General features: G+C 38.6%; 1 protein-coding gene across 1 annotated transcript in view; it reads left to right on the top strand.

The window, feature by feature from the left end:
* Window positions 1–15,706: 15,706 nt before the first annotated feature.
* LOC150101070 (uncharacterized) overlaps window positions 15,707–20,134 on the top strand; it is a 244,627-nt gene continuing 240,199 nt past the window's right edge. Inside the window, exon 1 of the mRNA XM_090402157.1 lies at window positions 15,707–16,302. Coding sequence (XP_090258283.1) covers window positions 15,900–16,302 — 403 coding nt within the window. The 5' untranslated portion in view covers window positions 15,707–15,899. The remainder of the gene's footprint in view (window positions 16,303–20,134) is intronic.

Raw genomic sequence — 20,134 nt, 5'->3', positions numbered from 1 at the left:
TCTAGCGCCCGAGTAAGTAATGCAGAGTTAAAATGGGCGACGAAATGTATAAACAACCTACCACAAAGACCTGCCTTTCCTTTGAAGGATACAAATGTCATAACTCAACTGTCGGTTATGGTGACTTGTGTCGGACGTATAGGACTGCTTGAAAGCAAACCGATCAGGAATAGCTCGTGCATAGGCAATACGGAACTGCGGCGCCCCCAATTTTTCTCGATATATAAATATATTTATTAATTTATTTATAAATTAATAATAAAATAATATTTAATTTTATCATCAACAATCCTATACAATTCTCTTATTTTGTATAAAAAAATAATAAAAATTCATCTTGTAGCACTTAGGAGTGCGAAGGACATTAGCAGCATTGTGTTTACCGCAGTGTCATATTGCTACGCGCGCAAGCATATACACGTCATAGTGAGATGCGAGCTATTAGCGTAATGCGGCACTGTCCGTCGCGCAGTTCCACTATTGTTATATGCAGTTTGCGCCAGTACTAGAGTGTTTCTCGTGTTTCCTCCGTCTCCTTAAATATTTGGACATTACAATTAAAGGATTTAATTGTAATGTTCAAAATTTGGATTTCATTTTTAAGTAATTTTGAATTATACTAAACTGTATAATTTTATCGATAATAAAAAAAAAAATTTCATGAAACAAAACAAGAAGAATATCTTTTATTTTTAAGTAATTTGAATTATACCAAACTTTTATAATTTTATCGATAATAAACAATATTTTTTCATATTTGATTTTTTTTGAAATTTTTACCATAATTCTGATATTTTATTCAAACACATATACACTGTACTTACAGTGTGTATGTATATTTCGAAAGTTGCAGCACCCCCACGATTTCAAGCCACGAGCAGCTAATGAAAGTAATGGTAAAGTATGGCAGAAAATTTGGCTACTGCACACCAACCGGGTTTCACCAAAATTTATTATTATTATTATTATTATTATTATTATTTCGTGACACCTCCAAGGAGTCAGAAGACTCATCGACGGAGGACACCTACACTAAAACTCTCCGTCTTCATCGAACCTCTACTACCATCATCATATGCATCAACACCATCTACTGCTCACCACCACTAGTATTTTTTGTCTGTAAATTGCATGTGTTCTGAAGGACCGATTAGTCTAAAAAAAATCAGCCGTCAAACCTACACTATTTTCAGATATTAAAAATATTGTGTACGGTTAAAGACTACGAGATGGCGGCACTTGCTGGCCGCCTTCTTTACTGTGTATAATTCGTGATAGCCTTGGGCCAGCTACCTTTGATTAACTACCAGTAAAGACAGAACTGCCCACTCAGTCTCCAAAAGTTAGATAGGGCTAAAACGGCCTCGCCTATTCCCTATACGGGAACATAAACCTATTCCCTATACGGGAACATTTGAAACATTTTTTGACCGATAAAGAAATTATACAGTATATCTTTGAAGAGTGCGAGATCGTGGTAGCCAGCACAACCATTCTTGACATCCGGGCTGTCCACTGAATTTCAAGCTTTAATTTCGAATTAAAGGAGCTTCAACTACTCCATTTGGAGAATTAGAGATGTCAGGTGAATTACATTTTCTCAAGATGAATAGTTACATCTTCCTTCATGTAACTGTAATTTCTTTAATTTCACTACAACGTCGAATATCATATACTGATTGTACAGTTAATTAAATAAAATATCTTCTAACTGGACATAAATAAACTTTAAAAAAATGAGAAGAAAAAATATTGTGAATATTCGATTAAATTAAAGGTTTTTCATTCAAGAAATTCAGTTTTCAACTACTACATAAATTCATAAGTTTAGAATTAGTACCACGAGATGGCAGCAGTTATTTCCTCTTACACTTTTTCTATGTTCATCCTTAGAGATCTCACAAATCTTTGAGCTAATATAATTTGAGCTTATATTTTTGGAAGTGAAGCATAGTTGCCAACCACTTTCTGAAATGGAAAGCTAGAGGATGCCAGCAATTTTCTTTGAGGAATAAAAAAACACTACGTATATACATATGTATTTGTCAAACTGGTTGGCCGTTCATGGAAGTTTGAGAATTTCTTCATTTAGTGTGTGTGTGTGTGTGTGTGTGTGTGTGTGTGTGTGTGTGTGTGTGTGTGTGTGTGTGTGTGTGTGTGTGTGTGTGTGTGTGTGTGTGTGTGTGTGTGTGTGTGTGTGTGTGTGTGTGTGATGAAAAATTGTGATAATCACCATGAAGGAAATGAGGTACCCCCATGTAACTCACACATTATTTTCTACATATTCCCAACGAAGTGTTATACAGTTATTACAACATTGGTATTTGCAATGCTCTGAGAAAAAAGTCTTTACCTTGTTGCAAAACTAGTCCTTTTTGTTCTAGGTGTTTATCAGAACTTTTCAATTCTCCTCACACACACACACAATATATATATATATATATATATATATATATATATATATATATATATATATATATATATATATATATATATTTTTTTTTTTTTTTTTTTTTCTTTTTAAACCTAATTTTACTCCATTTCCCAAGTAAGCAAACAGAGACAAACAAGTCAAGTTTGCGCCTGCAAGTGTTGCAAGTCTAGCTGACCCTGCACGTAGTGCAAGACCAAGGCAACTTTTCATGGTAAAAGTAGAATAAGCTCTGATTTACCATGAGTTGCCTTGGTCTTGGACTACGTGCAGGGTCAGCTAGACTTGCAACACTTGCAGGCGCAAACTTAACTTGTTTGTCTCTGTTTGCTTACTTGGGAAATGGAGTAAAACCAGGTTTAATAAAATACTTTCTACAGGAGTGGTTAGCATATCCGCTCTCCAGCCAAATTGCTGCGGGTTCGAATCTCGCGTTGGATATGGATTTTTTGAGCCTGTGTAGCTCAGTGGATGTGGCGTTTGCACACCATCGCGCTAGGCCGCACGAAGGAAGTCTTGGTTTCGAGTCTAGTCGGCGACTAGAGGAAATTTTTCTAAGCCTTTTTTCGACCGGTTCCCGAGTTAGTCGATCTCTGGCACGGCAAGCAGGTTTTTCCTCCCGGAAACTCGGGTTTTTCGTCCTGTAAACTCAAGAAAATCGACCGTAGAACCCACATTATTTCAGACATTAAAATATATTGTGTTAGGGTTAGAGACCACGAGATGGCGGCACATTTGAGCCGTCTCTCTTCACTGCGTACCGCTTAATTAGTGATAGCCTTGGGCCATCTGTCTCTGATTGGGTACCAGTGGAGATTGAACTGCCCACTCAGTCTCCAAAAGTTAGATAGGGCTAAATGGCCTCGCCTACTCCCGTATATACGGGAATAAAAAGGCGTTAGCTGATTTTTTTTTTTTTTATATATATATATATATATATATATATGTTATATATATATGCTGCTATATATATATATATATATATTTCAAAAAATAGATTTAATGACTTCAAGACCGAGATAACATATAAAGATTTTAATGATAAATACTACTAGTTTCGGCATATAGCAGCCTTCTTCAGGTATTTATAAAGGAAAGGAATACTAATAAACATTGAATTATTTAAATAATTATTTAATTATTTAGTCATTAAATCTATTTTTTGAAATGTATAACAACCGAGTAAAAACTAATCGCCACACACACACATATATATATATATACAGGGTGTTCGGGATAAATTTGACATATTTATAATTAATTATATTTTTCCGTAAGTTACATGTATTAACAAAAACTTCTCTTCATTTAAAAGTTTGGACCCTTCTTCATTCATATACAAGATGTCAGAAAGGATGGATAGCTGGAACCCACCTGAATCATGGAAGAGAATAACTTGTATCATGATGATTCGTGCCCGCCATCAAAATAAGGATATTACGACTGCTGCCCAATGCTCCCTGAATACAGTAAAAACAATCAGGCATGAACTAGAGACTTGCAATGGTGACTACGAGGATGTAGCAAGAAGAAAGATCCCTAGCAGACGATCTGATTGCGTTCGTACAGCAGAATTCCTCGCAAATCTGCAGGAACAGGTGTTGAAGAACCCTGGCATTGGAATTCGGGCTTTGTTCGTGGAGTTGCTAACTGTAGTCAAGCCCTGGATAACAAGGGTAGCCAATGGTAGGCCGTATGTATGGCAGCAGGATTCGGCCCCTTGCCACACCTCTGGGAAAAGTCAAAAATGGTTGTCTGAAAATTTCTACGACTTCACCAGTCCAAATGTTTGGCCTCCAAACTCCCCAGACCTTAACCCCATGGATTATTTTGTATGGGGCGCAGTTGAAAAACACACCAATCGCACTTCCAGTAATACAAAAGCCCAGTTAATGGATAAAATTAAAACAGTTTTTGCGGCCCTTCCCAGGGAGACTGTAGCATCAGCTTGTTCGAGGTTCCGAAGCAGAATTGAAGGCTGTGATCGATGCTAATGGTGGTTATTTTGAGTAAATCTTATTGATAGTATTGTAATTAACTCTGTCTGTAATGTTTTTTTTTGTCAATTCATTAAATTTAATAGATACAAAGAAGATTTTCGTTTTCCTTACGAAACTGTCAAATTTATCCCGAACACCCTGTATATATATATATGGGAGAGGCTTTCACCCTGCAGTGGGTAGAAAAATAGGCTGTTCATCATCAAATTTATATATATATATATATTATATATATATATATATTTTTTTTAATTAAACTTGATAAAGTAGGCCTGTGTAGCTCAGTGGAAGTGGTGATTGCGTTCTCTGGGCTTGGTTACTCGAAGTTTGACTTAAGTTCAAGTCTAGTTGCCGACTGGAGGAACTTTTTCTAAGCCCTTCTTCGAGCGGTTCCCAAATTAGTCGATCCCTGGCAGGTTTTCTTCCCGGAAAATCGGGTTTTTCATCCCGTAAACTCATGAAAATAAACCGTAGTACCTACATTATTTCAGACAGTATCATATCTTGTTAGGGTTAGGTACCAAGAGATGGCAGCACGTGTTTGTTAGTCTCTTCATCAGTGGCTGCTATAATTAGTGATAGACATGAGCGAACTATCTCTGATTGGCTACTGATGGAGATTGAACTGCCCGACTTGTCTCCAAAAGCTAGATAGGGTAAAAAGGCCTCTCCTACTCCCTATAAGGGAATAAAAGGCGTTAGTGATTTAGATTTAGATTTAGAACTTGATAAAATATACATTTGAAGTTAGATAACAAAAGGGACTATTTACATATTATAAAAATGTATATTACAGAGGGAAAAAATGATTTTCTTTTTAAATATAGAATAGAAATGAGGGGGAAAAGTACATTAGCAGTAGACAGGCGGTGCCTTTTCAGTAATAGTAAATATTACAGTTCAGTATCACGTTTAGTTATTTTTCAGCTGAACTGTGTTGTCGTCTACAATCCAGAAAAGGGTACCAGTTGGATACACTCCTCTATGAATTTTTGCGACAGTTCCTGTTTCTTCGTATATATAGATAGATAGATTTTTTTTTTTAAATTTTTTTATTTAACTTGTTAAAATATACATTAGACGATTGATAACAAGGACTATTTACATATTATAAGTATATAAGTATATATATTACAGGGAAAGAAATATTTTCCTTTCGGGTATACAATACAGAATGCAATAAATGAATTCAAAATTTACAGTTCAGTATCAGTCTGAGTTATCTTTCAAATGAAGCGTATTGTTGTCGTCAGTCCAGAAGAGGGTACCAGTTGGATTCCACTCCTCTATGAATTTCGCGACAGTTCCTGTTTCTTTGAAATACTCAAGTTCTAGTGAAAGCCTACTTTTTAATTTCCGACAGAGGATATACATGAGAGCTTGTGTAGTTTCAGTAATGGATGGGTGCTGGTTATTTCTTGTCTGTTTTAGGTAGAAGCTGTAGATGATAGCCTTAGCGCAGATGAAGAGGAAATTGCATGTTCGTGTCTGTTTTCTTCTGTATGGACTAAATCCCGGTAGTCTTCTTGGCTGTGTGCATAGTTACAGGTGCTAGAGGCAGTATTCAAGGCATAGGTGATTATCACTTTATTTGCAGGACAGGTTAGATATGTGTGTGTTCCATGGTACCTGAAACGTCACAGAATAGACACAGATCCGTTTCTCTTAGCTGAAATTTGTAGAGCTTAGAAGGAGTTGGCAAGATGTTATGCCATACTCTCCACTGTATGTCGGAATCTGGTTTGGCACACTTCAATTTACATCGAAGATCCCACTGAAAACTGAGTGGCATATGCAGCCTTGTAGATGAGAGTTAAGGATGAATATAAGAAAGGCGAGGTTGGAGACACTGACTTGAGGAAGTGATATATTTTCTTGTAGTTGGAGGGAAGAATTGGAAGTGAGGCTTCAAATTGTACAAGATGTAATATCGGCCCCGAGCAGTTTTTAAAACGAATACGGATTTCCTGAGGTGTAGCGATATCTGGATAGGCTATTATAATGGAGGCTTGCAGCTGTTGATATTGCTTTTCAGTTTTTGGTTCTTCATTGGTAAGATTGTGAATGTTTTCCACTTTAGGATCTGGGTTAGAAGGTCTCCTATGGCTCTTATTCCTGCCCAGTTGCATGTAGGGGAAAAGAAAGGACTGGCCAGTTGTGAGACTTGTTATGTTTCTGTTCGAAAATAGTGGTTCTGTAAGTACAGCTGACTCTGTTGATCCTGTAACTGTGTGATGAAGTTCTGTGTTTTTCCACCGCTGTAGAGCATCTTTGTAAAAATGAGGTAGTTTAGGAGGAGATGGCGCAGGATTGGCCATTCGGAGGATTGTGGAAAGTGTAAGTCCTCTGGTGATGATTTCGTGATGTAATCGAAGGTGGTTACATAAGTGTGATTGAATCGAAGTGTCTTTAGGAGGATTATCCTGAATATCTAATCTTGTTTTCAAGTGAAATCAGGCCTTGACCTCCCTTGCTGAGTGGCTTGCAGAGTTGAAGGTATGTTGTCCAGTGAGTTTTGTTCCAGAGGAAACGTTTGATTTCCTTTTGAATGTGGTGGAGAAATTCTTCAGGAGGTGTGAGTACTTTGAGGGTATGCCATTAGACACTCGCGGCAATCTGGTTAACTATTAGTACTCTTCCTCTAAGTGAAGACATGAAACGAACGCTGTTCAATTTACCTAGCGCCTGTTTAAAACGGTTGTGGAGCTGTGTCCAGTTCAGTGTGTTATATATAATTTGATGTGCACACCTAAATGGCTTTGTCATTCGCTTGACCAGGTACATTTGATCAGAGAATCATTTCTAGCCTTCCATCTGCCTGACCACAGGCCCCTGGTTTTTACAGAATTTAATTTGGCCCCTGAGGCTTGTGCATATAGTTTGTGTGCTTCCTCAGTTACTGTCATATCTTCTTCATTTCGGACTATTACAGTGACGTCATCGGTATCATGTACTCTTTTTAAGAAGGGTCCTATGGCCAGTGTGTATAATTGTCCAGAGAGGGGTCATCCTTGCTTGATCCCTCGAGAGTATGACAAAGTGCGAGTGAGCCTGTTGTTGATTTTTAAACAGAAGTGTGCATCTCTGTAAAGCAGTTGCACTGTTTTAATGATGAGAGGACCAAAGCCAAATGCCTTTAGGACTTCATAAAGGTACTCGTGCTCTACCCTGTCGAAAACCTTCTCCTGATCAAGGCTAACAACTGCTAGGTTTTCATGTTGACTGTTTGCGATGTGGATGAGATCTCATATTAAATGGAGGTTATCATGCATTGGGACATGATACCTTTGATGGGACAGAGTACGTTTGATGTTGGCCAATAACTTCAGGCAGTGTTGGCTTTATAACTTTAGAAATGATTTTGCAATCGGTATTAATTAGGGAGATTGGACGCCAGTTTCGAATATCCGTGTGGTCTCCCTTCTTTGGTATCCATCGTGCTACTGAGGTCGTGATGGATTGTAGGAGCCCATTGAGGTAGGATTCTTGCAGTATTTTGAGGAGAAGTGGTCCGAGTTGATTCCAGAAGACTTGGAAAAACTCTGACGTGAGACCGTCAAGGCCAGGATATTTGTTCTTTGGCAAAGATGTGCATGCGGTTTTCAGTTCATCTAGCGTGATTTTGTTTTATAAGTGATTCCGATCTGTTGCAGAGATTTTTTTATTCTTTTAGTATTTCGTGATGAGATGGGATGTTCCTGCAGTGCTGTATGCATTCTTGTAGTATTGTAGGATTTCAGAGGTGATTTTACTTGGATCTTCTGTGATGCTGTTATCTTGAAGACTGATAACAGAGATGGAGTTTGCTGCCTGGCATTTTTTTCCAAAGAGAAAAAATATTTTGTGCGGGCATCTGAAAGATTTATTTGTGTATGCCGTGATCTAAGTAGGGCACCTTTTTCGGATAATTCTGCCCGTCTTTGCATGGCATGGAAGGCAGAATGATATTCAGGGATTTCTTCTGGGAGATACTTCAGCTGTTCTTCAAGTTGTCAGATTCTAATTTTCCTCTGTTGATTTTTCTGGTGACTGTAGATCTGCGTGAAGGATTTTATTTGTGACTTTAGGTGGGGCCACCATGTTTTCATTGATTCTGTATCCCCCCTCAAGTGAATGTGGTTGGTTATTAATGCCTGCGTGTTTTTTATGTAATCTGGAATAGGCACTTCCTGGTTTGAATGTCTCCAAAGATAATGAAAGTTGCAACTTGACGAAGCAATGATCTGAGATGTAGGAAGGAATGTGTGAGATGTTTCTAACTAGAGGAACAGTGTGTTTGGTAATGTAGTATCTGTATAGTCGTGCATGGAAGAATGGTGTGTTAGTTGCTGTGATTGCTGACCTCCATGTTTAGGACTTCTTATCTGGATGTTGATGTCGAAAGACGTCAACGAGTTCATTATTGTTTATAAGTGTTTGAAGTTGGTTTATTAACGAGCAACGATGTTCAGTAGATTGAAGTCTGTCTTTTTCTTGGTCAAGAGTCCAACTAAAGTACCCAGCTATTATGATATATTCTTGGTCAATGCTGGAAAGATGGTTTTGAATGAAATCCAAGATTTGTGATGCCATTGAATCCTGCTGTGGTATGTAGATATTGAACAGATGCAGGGTATTATGGTCGGGTGCGTTTATGAAAGTTTAATTGTAGGTTGAATCTAATATTAGTGCTGGTATTGTGTTTATAGCCCATTAATCAGCTAGTAGATTCGCTTACTCCTGTTAACCTCTGCTCTGCCCTTTTTTACATTTTAATTTTGAGTGTAGATCCTAAAGTTGAGATATTAGTTCCATGATTCTTGTGGTGTATTTAAAGGCTATAGTTAATTTGTGATGGGAATCTCGCACTTTCTGTATGAAGGATGACAGCTGCTTCATGGTTAGGGGACCCTCAGTGTGGGGAAGTTCCCTCTCAGCTTCTTCCTCTTCTGAGTCGTCATGTGGGAGTACAGTTTCATCATCGTCTGGAAACTCTCTTTCTCCTTGGCTGGCTGCAGGTGATCAAAGGCCATTTTGAGTAGTTTCTTCTATTGGATGAGGTTCTGAATTAGTGGGAGGCTGGGTTGGTGATTCTAGTTGTTGTGTCCGGGGATTGCTTTTAATTTGTTCATCCGAGTCATCTCTATTTGGAGGATCCGTGATTTCATACTGTTTGTGCTGTGAGACTTCGTCATCAGAGCTTTGGATCTCATTAGTAGACTAAACCTCTTCTTTTGCAGTTCGGGATTTTCTTGGTTCTGAAATTCGTGATTGGGAGAGAATTTTTGGTTTAATTTTTCCTATGCTTTGATTTTCTTCACGTACGATGTTATTTTGTTCAACTGGTTTCCTATTCTGGGCTGGCATGTTTGTGGATGAACTGTTGGTAATATAGGGACATTGTTTCCTAATGTGACCATCTTCATGACAGAAGAAGCACTGTGATGAGAAAGATAAGTAGAAAGTATAGGTTATTCCATTTATATGCGTGCTGATTAATTTTGGGAGGTCGTGTAATGCGTCGTTGTTTGGAAAGTGAATTAATGCCTGCCTTCGAAAGCCTTTGACATGGGCAAATTTGGGCTTCTTCATGGCTGCTGACAATGTGTGTATTTTTCCTGTGACAGAACCGTATCTTGATAACACGGATCTGATGAGTTGATGAGGAATTTCAGGGGGAAGATTTGATACTGTTACCTTTGTCGGGGCAAGTGCTATTGGGGCTGCAATGTGATAATCGCCGATATCGACGCCTTTTTGCAGTACCGTTTGTGCCCATGAGATATGGCTAAAATATACCTGCACAGTTCCAGCTACCCGGGAAGCGTCAGTAATATTTTTTGCAGGTACAATTTTGGCGATCGCCGTCAGATAATATTCTAATGGGATGTTTTCTTTGGTAGCGAAAATAACAATTCCATTTTCTCGGGAAATTACGTTGGTAACAGTAGTAGTTATTTTTGCGTTAATCGGTTTACTGCTGGCTGATGTGGCATTCGTGTGTGAGATCAGTGTTTTGGGAGACGATAGGGTATTTCCATTAGATACAACATTAGCGTAAGATTTTGAATGGGGTACAGGTGTCGGAGATGGAATTATGGCGTCGAAATTGAAGATATATAGGAACTCGTACACCAGGAGAAGAACACTGCCATAAATCACTTATCACTAAACTTACGCGTACACGACTAGTATGAGTAGATAGTTCTCAGATTGGAGAATGTACCTATATAAAAAAAATTTAGTCCTTCCTTGCGGATAAACGTATAAAAGGTGGGGGAAGGCAGGAGCGGTATGAACGCAGGTGCAACACCTTGGCCACGAACGCTTGTCCCTGCCACATATATATATATATATATAGAAAGTATTTTACCTTGGATATAATAAATGTTAAAGATACCAAGCTATTTTAAACCTAGTTTTACTCCATTTCCCAAGTAAGCAAACAGACTAACAAGTCAAGGTTTGCGTCTGCAAGTGTTGCAAGTCTAGCTGATCCTGCACGTAGTTCAAGACCAAGGCGACTCATGGTAAAAGTAAATAAGCTCTAATCACTAATCTTAATATTTACCCTTAATGCAAAGCACGTCTCCTGTGGAGGTGTATTATGCTTTGTATTGAAGGCAAGGAGCCACTACCCAGACCAGTTTCGACCTTTATTGAGGTCTTATCAGTGGAAGCCAGGTTAGAAATACCATGATTTTAGTAATACAGAGTTTATAAGTATTTTACCAGAACAAGTTACCATAAGGTGTTTTAACCTTATTAAATAAAAATCTCAGGAGGAGATATAAATGTAGAAAGTATTTTACCTTGGGTATAATAAACATTAAAGATACCAAAACCTGGTTTTACTCCATTTCCGGCATTCCTTTCTCTTCAACATCCTGGAGAAAGTCGGGGTCAGCAATGGACTCCTCAACATCATCAGAGGAGGCTACAGCAACAGCTCTACTCGCCTCCTCATCAACGGACACCTATCTGACCCCATTACCATCTAGAAAGGGATCAAACAAGGGTGTCCCCTCAGTCCGCTGCTATTTGTGCTAGCCCTTGAACCGTTCCTACGGGCTGTCAACAATTCTCATGCAGTTAGAGGAATTCCACTTCCTCTCACCACGGATGATTCCAAGGTTATCGTCTACGCGGATGACGTGGTGGGCACTCTTAGGGACAACGACTCCGTACTAAACTTCTTCAACATCCTAAAGAAGTTTAAAGTGTCGGGGCTAACATCCAACCCCTACAATACCAAGATCAAGTTGTATGGAGTCTGTAACCTGCACAACATCCCTGCAAGTCTCGTTCCTACTGCCAAACCCCTCACCATCCTGGGGGTCCCGTTTGAAGAACAGCCCGTGCTCAACATCGAACATCTCGACAACAACACCGTCGAGAAACTCAAGGACTGGAAAATTGGACAGCTGTCACTCTCCTCCAGGGCCACCGTCATCAAGACCATCATTTGCCCTGCGCTCCAGCACGTCCTGAACATCACAAACATTAGCGAGGATCAGGAAAGCCGGCTCTACAGGAAGCCCCTGAAGTTCTTCTGGGGAAATCTACGCCAGGAAGTTGGACTCAACATCCTTCAACTTCCAGAGAAGTGGGGTAGGGCTTTGGCCTCCCCTCCTTTAACATCAGATTCCTAAGTAATACCGCGTTCCATCTAAACAGGGTGCTGCAGACTACACATCCCTGCAGTTATCCTGTGCGGTATTTCTTAGGTCACAAGCTTCCCCTTTTTGGGATCCCAGTCCACCAGGGTCCCAAGGCAGACATTGTTCCAGAGGACTACAACAGACAATGCCAGCTAATGCAACAACTCCGCTCGTCGGGTGTGAACATCGCCGCGATCCGGAACAGTTACACCTGGTACGAACACTTCTTCAGCATCGTTTGTACCGATGTTCCGAATCTGGGGATTAGCCACAACGAGATCCTCTTCGGCCACCTCTCCAAACATCGAGGCTACCCGTCGAGAAAGGACCTGGCATGGAGGATTGCGTATGGATACCTTCCAGTCAACATCAACATCTGGCGGTTCCATAACACCCGGAACCCCTTTTGTGACTTCTGCGGGAGCCTGGACACCGTAGAGCACGCCTTCTACCGGTGTCCTATTTCCATCTTCATCTGTAGGAGGCTAAGCGACGTGCTCCGCATCCCCCTCCTACTGCAGGAGCAAGTCATCTTCCTGCAGTTTGCTCCCCCAGCTAACAACAAGCAGAAGTTAGTGGTATTTAGTATTAACGAGCTAAAATACCACATCTGGAAGGTAAGAAAGAAATTTTCTAATCCTACTAATCCTCCCAATCTGTTGGATCTCTCCCGGATCGTTCTTTGCAAGTTCTACGGTTCCTTAAGGAGATTCTTACATCTTGAAAGAGAGGCTCTGGGGGACACCACGTTTAAGAGCAAGTGGTGTTCACCTCCAATCCTGTGTAATGTCAGACACAACAACATCAAGTTCTGCCTGCTGCTGCTTTAAGATCTCCATCTGCAGCAGCACCTCCACTCTGAGTCATTTCCTTGGTCTCTGCGTCCCCCCTGAGGTCTGTTCTGTTCCCTGGTCTCCCACGGAGGTAGTTCGGAGGAAAAACCCAGACAGCGCAGGCCTACTCGAGGCGGGCTGCCCTGAAGGGGCAGGTCACCTGGGCACCTGCTACCTCCGTGGTCCATTCCATCTTGTGAGCCAGGAAACCGCCCGGGGTGAAAAGTTGTCATCTAATAGTGAGGAGCTAGATAGATGTGAGATATGAGCTGAGGCCTACATTTCCTTATTCCTATTCCCTACCTCCCCATCCGCCCTTCCTATCCTATTCCCTCTCCTCTTCTTATCCCCCTCATTTCCCCACCTCAACCTCACTGTCACTTCCCCTCCCTTCTTTTTCTTTCCTACTAGGGGCACTCTGACCCCGCCATTTTTCGTAGGCCAATGATGGGATTCCCCTCACTTTCACCCCAGAGTAACAATAATGCCAGGTAGATGCCAGCGACGTCGACTTAAGCAACTTACGGACTTTGACAGAGGCATGATCATCGGCGTGAAAACCGGAGGGTGGTCGGCGCGCCATATAGGCGTGCACATGAACCGTTCTGACCATACCGTCCGACAGTGTTGGGAGCTGTGGACACGTTCTGGCACTACCACACAGCAGAGCAGCACCGTTCGGATCAGGAGGACCAACGCTTGAGAGAATCGACGGATCGTGCCGCAAGCACGGAGGGATCCCACGGTGACCCGGTCCACTATCTAGGCAGATGTAGGGACTCCTGTGTGCCCACGAACCATTTCCCGACTTCTCGCGGAGGCGAATCTACGATCCCAGCGCTCCTTACATGTGCTCCCATTAACACCGCAACATCGCCGACTCCGTTTGCAGTGATGCCAGGCAAGAGCGACGTGGAATGCCACAGACTGGGGCATTCCATGTGCATCACTCACCTGTATCATTACACCAATACGATTTCAGCTGAATCCTATGCTTCCTTCTTGGTGCGCTAATTTCTTTGTCCGTGTGTGTGTGTGTGTGTGTGTGTGTGTGTGTGTGTGTGTGTGTGTGTGTGTGTGTGTGTGTGTGTGTGTGTGTGTGTGTGTGTGTGTGTGTGTGTGTGTGTGTGTGTGTGTGTGTGTGTGTGTGTGTGTGTGTAATATAACTCTTAGTTATAATATAAATCAAATTATATTATAACTGAAATAAAGATTCCTTCAAAAGCATTACCACTAAAACAGAAATATGGAAAAATATCTGATAAATATTTTGTAGGTGCTCTTCTGAAATTTGAATCTAGATCTGCACACACACACACACACACACACACACACACACACACACACACACACACACACACACACACACACACACACACACACACACACACACACACACACACACACACACACACAGGGAAACCTGTATCTAATAACAGCCATGGGACAACTTTTAAGATAGCAAAAAGTGGCAAAAAAAAACACTCTCCTTCTTCTCAAGCTACTCTGTAAATCTCTTGATTTTTAGGTTGAATCATCAGCTGGTTTCGATCGGGGGGGGGATGAAAAGTTCTGATAAACACCTAGAACAACAACAACAAAAAATAACTGGCTTGTGCAACAAGGGAAAAGACTTACATGGTTTGACCTTAATTATTTTATGGTGTTTATCACAACTTTTCGGCACAAACTTTTCATCTAATATAGATATATCTTAGTTGTTTTACTTACTCCCCCTAGAAATTTAGAAAAGAACTGAAATGACGGTGAGTGCAGGAGATTCCTTCTTCTGTAGACCTACAGATGCCACATAAATCAATCGATGTCAACCATATTTGAAATGTAATGTTTCCTAAGAAGTTGCTTCAGATCCTCTCCAGAATTTAATCATGATGGGGTGTTACTGTGTTGAGAGATGGTAGGAGAAAGAATATAAATCAAAATGCCACAGAAAGGATGCATTGTTCACCCAGTTATTCGATTTACTTTATCACCTAATAAATAAGAAACACCTCGTAAAAAGGTATGTCACATGTAAAAAAAAAAAAAAAAGCGAGCCAAACAGTGGCTTAGGATCGCTTCGGCGTTGATCAATTGCCCAGGGAACCAATGTGCGAAAATCTTCAGCTGCAGGATATTTTACCCATAGCTATGAATTTGCCAAGAGCTCTAAAACCTAGCCACTCTGCTGGAGCCAAATACGTGGAGCGTGCTTTAATTTTCGGCGGCTGTTTGGCTGACTACGGAGAATGTGAATGCCCTCCGAAATTCAAGCAACACAATAACAGCAGCAACCTATTAAAATAAGAACAGTCAAGTAGCATTATTATTATTATTATTATTATTATTATTATTATTATTATTATTATTATTATTATTATTATTATACAAACACCTCCTGCAGTCAAGACTCGTGAAGAGAGGCAATAGTAAGATGCATTGTAACATAGATTGTTTATCATGTTAAATTGGTTCAATGTTTGTGCACTGCTCACCTCATTCGTTAATACATTCCGCTCAACCAACCACCACTCTCCATGCAAAAAAAAAAAAAAAAAAAAAAAGTCATGCCTGTAACAGCACCTTCTAAATTACAGTTACCCCTATTTTCTCATGAAGTGGCTCACTTGTTTTTACACATCAGATGTTTTTATTTTTGATTTAAATCTTTAAAGATAGCTCCTTTAATATAAAATATAGAAAGTAAGGTGCAGTCCTAGTTACTGACTACCACCGTCATGCCCCCTATCGGAACAGTAGACTATGTTGAAAATGGCATGGAGATTGTATTATAATATATCAATTCCTTTGCGATTTTGTTTATATTGTGAAATTGTTTTTGATAGAGTTGATTTATTGAAATGCCATTCAAGAAGCTTAGCTGTTTGTTTTTTAAAAAAAGTTTCATTTAATCATGTGTAAAGATGATTGTTAGTATAATGTAACTAATGAAATTCAGTACTTTTATTTATTAATATTAATTTATATAGAAGAAATGGAGTTACAAGAAAGGACTGCGAGCAACACCGAATATCTCACTTCTAACATTAAAATAGAAATCGATGATATAACTGATGATACAGATGATTCTTCAGCAGAAAATTATACGGGTAACAATTGTATTAGCAGTGTGGTTAAAAGTGAAACTCCTGATGATGGTGACTATGAGGTCATCGTTCCTACAGTTAGTAACGTATCAATATATAGGAATAATTCAGTGACAAAAGTTGAAAACCCAGAAGAATGCAAGGGTTTTGCAGAGGAAGATCATGTATTAATGCCATGTATTGGTGATTTTGTTAAAACAGAACTACATGAAGATGAATCTGATGAAGAAATAAACAGCGATTCTGAATGCATTATTCCAGGTTATGACAAAGACGAAATAAGGCATAAAGGTAAGTTAATTATTTTGTGTTTCATTGTGGTACTTATTCCAAATAGAGTATTAACGTTCATCTTAAAGATTTAATATGTGAACTTACTGTTTATTATTCCTCAGAACATGATAATTTGATAATACACACACACACACACACACACACACACACACACACACACACACACACACACACACACTAATATATATATATATATATATGTTAAAGATACCAAGCAATTTTAAACCTGGTTTTACTCCATTTTTTCCAAGTAAGCAAACAGACAAAATGTCAAGTTTGCGCCTGCAATTTATGCAAGACTAGCTGATCCCACAGGTAGTGCAAGACCAAGGCAACTCGTGGTAGAGGTGGAGCAAGCTCTGATCACTAATCTTAATATTTACCCTTAATGCCAAAACACATCTCCAAGAAGGGGATGTATGATGTTTTGTATTAAAGGCAAGGGGCCACTACCCAGACCGGTTTCGACCTTTATTGAGGTCTCATCAGCGGGAGCCAGGCTAGAAATCCTACATCTATATCTCCTCCTGAGATTTTTATTTAATAAGGTTATAACACCTTATGGTAACTCGTTTTGGTAAAATACTTACAAGCTCTGCATTACTAAATCTTGGTATTTCTAGCCTGGCTCCCACTGATGAGACCTCAATAAAGGTCGAAACCGGTCTGGGTAGTGGCCCCTTGCCTTTAATACAAAACATCATACATCCCCTTCTTGGAGATGTGTTTTGGCATTAAGGGTAAATATTAAGATTAGTGATCAGAGCTTGCTCCACCTCTACCACGAGTTGCCTTGGTCTTGCACTACCTGTGGGATCAGCTAGTCTTGCATAAATTGCAGGTGCAAACTTGACATTTTGTCTGTTTGCTTACTTGGAAAAAATGGAGTAAAACCAGGTTTAAAATTGCTTGGTATCTTTAACATAACTATTCCCAAGTTAAAAATACTTTCTACATATATATATATATATATATAAGTAATTCCAAGCAGTTTAATTGACTTATATGTTAATGGAGGTGAAAACATAATTGCTTGTATATAAGAATTTTTCCTCCCACTTAAAGGATTAATATATCATTTAATGGCATTGAACATTTAGTATATGTTCAATGCAATAATATAATGACAATAAATTTTTAATGATAAGCACACACACTTCTCCCAACTTTGATATTTCTTGTAGCAACAATGAAAGAGCACACCCACTCCCTTTCACAAAAGTTATTCAGCAGAATTTCTACTTTCAGGTGCTGTATTCTTTGTTGTTATTTACATCCCACAACAAGGTATCTATTATTTTTGTACTCTGTACATAGGTCTGAGATTCATCTTCTCCATTTAGTCCTCTCTTTAGCATTTGAGAAGCTAGTTGAGGCTTCATCCTTCTGTGACCCCCATTAAAGCTACCTTTTGATTCCTGTCCATTTCCATCAGTCTTATATAAACAGACAGAGCAAAAAAAAAAAAAAGAAAGTATCACTAGTTATAGGGTTTTTTTTTTTTTTTTTTGCATATAACTCATCATTTGTTATATGTTGTGACCAGAATATTTTTATCAAGTACCCTGTTCTTGTTGATTTTGTTGTTTTGGACATTCCTTCCATTCTGCTAAGATTAGAATCCATGAAAAAGATCACATAAGATTTTTAGAATCAGAGTGTTCAGGTTTGGCTTCTTGTGCTATCGATACTAGATGTATCAATAAAATTCATTGGAATCAGACAAAAATTTTGCATTATGGCAGATTTAAATTCAATTATCTATTTCTTGAAATGTACAAAACCTTGCATCGTTGCTGCATTCTTAATCAAACAGACTGCATGCCTATCTCCACGTTTTTGGTAAGTAATCACCATAAATTGTTCATAATTAATTTTTGTAAAATTAATTATGAGCAATTGAATTGAACAACTAAAAACAGGTTCTCTGACACTTTAACAGCTTTGGAGAACCAGGACTAAATTCTTTTATGTTCATGTTTTTGTTTATGTTCATGTTTTTAAATATTATAACCAATTCTTTTGCTCTCTCCCTCCCCGAATGATGCTCATATTACAGTGAGCAAAATGTGTAGGAGTTGTTTATAAATTCCAATTTCCCTTATATGTGCTAACCTTTTTTTTTTTCCCTATACATTTCTATAAAATGTCTATTAACAGAATGTTTTTTTAATATTTTACACAAATGCTTTGTTCAAAAACTTTAATTTGGCTTCCTATTTCTGTCATTTTCCATGTCTCTGATCCATATAATAATAATATGGCCTTGACACTGCTATTAAAGTGTTTGTTTTGGGTTTTATGATGATATTTAGATAATTTCCATTCATTATTCAATCTTCTGAAACAGTATTTGCTGTCATCAATCTTTTTTTGTTATATCCTTATGATTTTCTTCTCACTAACATTAGCTCCCAAGTATATAAAATTCTTAGCTTTTTCTATCATATGTGGGTCAGTTTTATTTTATTTTATTTTATTTTTTCTAGCAGTCATTGTTCAGTTTAAGAAGTTTTGTTTTATTCATATTTATTTTGATCAAACTTAATCAAAAGATACAATTGGAAGAATGATGATAAAAGGCCTTAGTTCGATTCCTGTCATGACTGGAGGAATCTTTATATGGGCCTTTTTCGATTGAAGGTGAATTAGCCGATCTCAAAAAACCCTGCTACCTCCATAGCAGGGTTTTTTTCTCCCAGAAACTGTGGTTTTTCATTCCGCATACAGACAAATCATGCTTCAGGACACATGCAATTTACAGATAAAAAATACTAGTGTTGGTGGTGGGCAGTAGATGGCGGTGGTGTAGATCAGTGTTTCTCAAACTTCAGATATATCCGCATACCCCTTCTTAAATTTTCATTATTACCAAGTAACCCCTTATCAAAATAATAATAATAAATAAATAAAGTATATTTCATTTTAAATGTCTTTTATTTGAATTTATATGTTCATTTAAACAAAAAATATTTATTTTTAATAGGACAAAATTTGGAATAGGTTCCTCTTCATTTCCTCTCCATGAAAATCCACATTTCAAATAATTCATATCATGCTTACATCTTCCTAGTTGATTCTATAGAAATGTCAGACGACACACCCTTATCAATTTCATTTGATCCAGATACAATGTCAATATTTTCTTGTTTCTTACAGCTACTTGTATCTGCTATATTGCTCTCTTTTGTGTGTTTTATAAATCTAGCCTTTAACCAATGATCCATACTTAAGAATTTGAAAGCTAAAAAAATTACCGTTTTACTCGAATATAACTCGCACTTTTTTCCCAAAATTAAAGCTAAAAAAATTGTGGTGTGAGAGAGGATATGCAAGGATTTTTTGAAATTAAAGTTTTTAGAAAAAAAATGAAAATGGTGTGACTTACCAAGAAGCTCCTATTCGCTATCGCTACTTTTGGCATCGGGAACAGTTTCCTTGTGTGTATCATCAAAGTCATCTACCCATTATTTCAAGCAAAAATTACCAGTAATTTTCAAGACTTGAGATACATAATGAACAATCCTTCACAGATGACTAATGAGAAGTAAAAGCAGAGCACAAAACAGACAGCAATGGTAGGCCAGTAGAGCAGATATAGAGCAGCTATGAAGAAGTGCATATGATTGGTGCAGTATTAACAGAAGATCACGTGAACAAAGACAAACCAACAGTTTAGTTGAAATGCTAATTCTCTTCAACTGAATTCCATAATATCTGAAACACATTTATTATATATTTCTTAGTTTTAACACGTTCACGACAGGGTGGTGTCAAGCAAAACCATATGCTACACCGGCAACATGTAGTTTTGCTTGAGTTTATACAG

This window comes from Typopeltis vanoorti, chromosome 12 (assembly GCF_054136105.1).
Source record: "Typopeltis vanoorti isolate ZY-2024b chromosome 12, IOZ_Tvanoo_1.0, whole genome shotgun sequence".
Lineage (NCBI taxonomy): Eukaryota > Metazoa > Arthropoda > Arachnida > Uropygi > Thelyphonidae > Typopeltis > Typopeltis vanoorti.
The sequence above is the reverse complement of the archived record's forward strand: the minus strand, read 5'-3'. Positions and strand labels throughout refer to the sequence as shown.